This window comes from Procambarus clarkii, chromosome 48, assembly GCF_040958095.1.
Source record: "Procambarus clarkii isolate CNS0578487 chromosome 48, FALCON_Pclarkii_2.0, whole genome shotgun sequence".
Classification (NCBI taxonomy): domain Eukaryota; kingdom Metazoa; phylum Arthropoda; class Malacostraca; order Decapoda; family Cambaridae; genus Procambarus; species Procambarus clarkii.
The window spans coordinates 33,202,791-33,206,460 of NC_091197.1; the positions used below are offsets into that span (position 1 = coordinate 33,202,791).

Consider the following 3,670-nt stretch of genomic DNA (forward strand, 5'->3'; position numbering starts at 1 on the left):
TTGATTGATGAAGATTAAGCCACCCAAAAGGTGGCACGGGCATGAATAGCCCGTAAGTGGAGGCCCTTTTGAGCCATTACCAGTATTAATAGATGATACTGAAGATCTGTGGAGGTGCGACTGCACCCTGCGTGACAGGAGATGTCTCCCGGACCAAATGGTGACCAAATGGAGTCATGCCGTGGCTGGGGGGTGTGGGAGCGTTATATAGTGAGCTACGGGGATATGATCATTCATGCATTTTTCTATGGTGTTAATCCGTGTATTTAACTCAGCGTTTATGCATGATGTTTCTTTTCCATTAAAATTTGTGACATTGATTTCCTGTGCACTGCTTTTGAACGCTTCCCAGTCAGTTTTAGTGTATTGAAGTCTTGGTGGTGAGGGTTTCTGAATAGGGTTAGTTTATAGCGTCATTATTATTGGTAGGTGGTCGCTTGTGCTCACAGGGCCCCTTTCTATGTGGGTGTTTAGGAAGTGGTGGTTGTTTGACAGTATTATGTCTGGTTTACCACTGTGGCCTTGTCTGACGTAAGTTGGGAAGTCTGGGCCCAGGTGGGTTAGATTTCCGTACCTTATCATATTGTGGATGGCTTCTCCTGCTTGGTTGTTCCTTCCGTGTCCCAGTGTTCTGTGCTTGGCGTTCAGATCTCCCAGGAAGTAGGCAGGTCTGTTCCTTCTGGTAAGTTTCATGATGTCGGCCAGGGAAAGGTAAGGACGTCTTGGTGGTTGTTAACATGTTCCTATGAAGATTATACCTTTCGTAATTTGGAGTTCAATTGCCAGGAAGTTTTCTTGAAAGTTATCTAGAATTTTGTGTGGAATATATCTTTTTACAGCAATTGCTGCTCCATTATTGGCCTGGTAAATTTTGTAATTAAAGATCTTTATCTTCTCACTGTCCTTTTTTCCATGACTGTTAATGAGTATTATATCAGGGTCTATTTCTCTGTACAGGTTGCTGAGTTCCAATGCTCTGTGCGGAGTGCAGCATAGAACATTGTGTTGAATTATTTTTAATGACTGGATGGCTATGTTGAAACTGATGAGTCTCTTCCACCTAGTGGATTATTTGGGATCGATGCATATCCGTTGCGCATTGCGGAAAACCTATCGACACTTAACTGTTGAATGGTTTTGGTTGAAAGTATGCGACATTATCCAGCTGTACACGTCATTCGTATCGACACCGTCAATGTTGTGTTGGAACTTTGTACTGAGTTTTTACATGTTCTCGGAGGGTCGTGAGGTTGACCATGTGAGTTGTTTCTCTTGAGAAGAACTCGATTTTATTGGAGGTATTTTCTGAGTCCCGGGTGTCTGTGTCTGAGTGTGCAACATTGTCTGTGGGTGTGCGGTGAGCAGTGATGCCCCCAGCGTGTCCCTGATCCTGTGTATCCAATGGAACTTGTATGTTTGATTGTTTGTATGCGGGCACTCTTCGGAGGTCATTAGTGGTTGCTGTTGTTGTTTCGTCTTCCTTTGGCTCGTTGATGGTTGCTGGAGTCGTGGGTGCTGGCACTTATTGGGAGTTAGTCACAGTTGGGGTAGTGCTGACTACGTTGCTGTCCACCAGGGCTTTTGTGATGTTAGTGAAGGAGGGAGTGTCTGGGAATTCCATTTCTGGGAGACCATTCCTCTTGTAAGTTTCTTTAATTACGGATCCAAATGACCCTGGACTTGCTAGGTTTTCTAAGTGAGCAAAGATCATACTGCCCAGGATCTTTGTGGGTAGGTCACAAATTACCTGTGAGGTCGTGTTTGCTGGATTGTGTGGGGTAGTGTTAGCAGGATTATTTAAGTGATACCTTATTTGACCAAGCATTGATGGTAGTTATACCTGGCATAGGTATTATTGGCCATTGCTGTCTTTTTTGCTGTGGCTTCGGCCCTTTTTTATTTTAGGATGTTCTTCCTAGTGGGACAGATTGATGCCAGCGTGCGGTGGGGACCCTCACAGTTGAGACATTTGAGGTTTGATTTATTCGTGCCGTCTCTGAATGTGTGTCCATGCTGGCCACATTCTGAACACACTGTGACCGTTTGTAGGCACTCTGCGACTGTGTGGTCGTATTTATAACATTTCCAACAAGGGGGCTATGTTATAGAATTCTTCTTGCTCCAGCCCCGGGGGGCCCACCACGCAGGCCTCTCCCTCCCTCCAGCCCCGGGGAGCCCTTCATGCAGGCCCCGGTGAGCCCTCCATGCCGGCCCCTCCCTCCTGCCCCGGTGAGCCCACCATGCCGGCCCCTCCCTCCTGCCCCGGGGAGCCCTCCATGCCGGCCCCTCCCTCCTGCCCCGGGGAGCCCTCCATGCCGGCCCCTCCCTCCTGCCCCGGGGAGCCCTCCATGCCGCCCCCTCCCTCCTGCCCCGGGGAGCCCTCCATGCCGGCCCCTCCCTCCAGCCCCGGGGAGCCCTCCATGCCGGCCCCTCCCTCCTGCCCCGGGGAGCCCTCCATGCCGGCCCCTCCCTCCTGCCCCGGGGAGCCCTCCCTCCTACCCCGGGGAGCCCTCCATGCCGGCCCCTCCCTCCTGCCCCGGGGAGTCCTCCATGCCGGCCCCTCCCTCCTGCCCCGGGGAGCCCTCCATGCCGGCCCCTCCCTCCTGCCCCGGGGAGCCCTCCATGCCGGCCCCTCCCTCCTGCCCCGGGGAGCCCTCCATGCCGCCCCCTCCCTCCTGCCCCGGGGAGTCCTCCATGCCGCCCCCTCCCTCCTGCCCCGGGGAGCCCTCCATGCCGCCCCCTCCCTCCTGCCCCGGGGAGTCCTCCATGCCGGCCCCTCCCTCCTGCCCCGGGGAGCCCTCCATGCCGGCCCCTCCCTCCTGCCCCGGGGAGCCCTCCATGCCGCCCCCTCCCTCCTGCCCCGGGGAGTCCTCCATGCCGCCCCCTCCCTCCTGCCCCGGGGAGTCCTCCATGCCGCCCCCTCCCTCCTGCCCCGGGGAGTCCTCCATGCCGCCCCCTCCCTCCTGCCCCGGGGAGTCCTCCATGCCGCCCCCTCCCTCCTGCCCCGGGGAGTCCTCCATGTCGCCCCCTCCCTCCTGCCCCGGGGAGCCCTCCATGCCGCCCCCTCCCTCCTGCCCCGGGGAGCCCTCCATGCCACCCCCTCCCTCCTGCCCCGGGGAGTCCTCCATGCCGCCCCCTCCCTCCTGCCCCGGGGAGCCCTCCATGCCGCCCCCTCCCTCCTGCCCCGGGGAGCCCTCCATGCCGCCCCCTCCCTCCTGCCCCGGGGAGTCCTCCATGCCGCCCCCTCCCTCCTGCCCCGGGGAGCCCTCCATGCCGCCCCCTCCCTCCTGCCCCGGGGAGCCCTCCATGCCGGCCCCTCCCTCCTGCCCCGAGGAGTCCTCCGGGCCGTACGACCACACAGCCGCAGTCTGCCAACATAGGGATATCAAAGTATGTTCTGAATATGGCCAGCAGGGATACATATTCAGGGAGTGCACAGATAAAACAAACCCCAAATGTCTCGATTGTGGAGGCCCCCACTGCACGCTGGCATCAGTCTGTCCCACAAGGAAGAATATCCTAAAACAAAAAATGGACGAAGCTGCAGCAAAAAAGACAGCAATGGCCACAATACCAATGCAGGTATCACTACAACAGCAATTGAACTCAAACAACTTTGGGAAGCAATAGAAAATTAGCACAAACAAACAAAAGTTTCAGATAATACACA

The 3,670-nt window shown here is 55.9% G+C and overlaps 1 protein-coding gene across 1 annotated transcript; it reads right to left on the reverse strand.

The window, feature by feature from the left end:
• Positions 1-2,495: 2,495 nt before the first annotated feature.
• Positions 2,496-3,308, reverse strand: LOC138351198 (collagen, type I, alpha 1b-like). The gene has a single exon (XM_069302841.1). It carries the CDS (start codon positions 3,306-3,308, stop codon positions 2,496-2,498), a length of 813 nt encoding a protein of 270 aa, XP_069158942.1.
• Between the last annotated feature and the right edge of the window lie 362 nt (positions 3,309-3,670).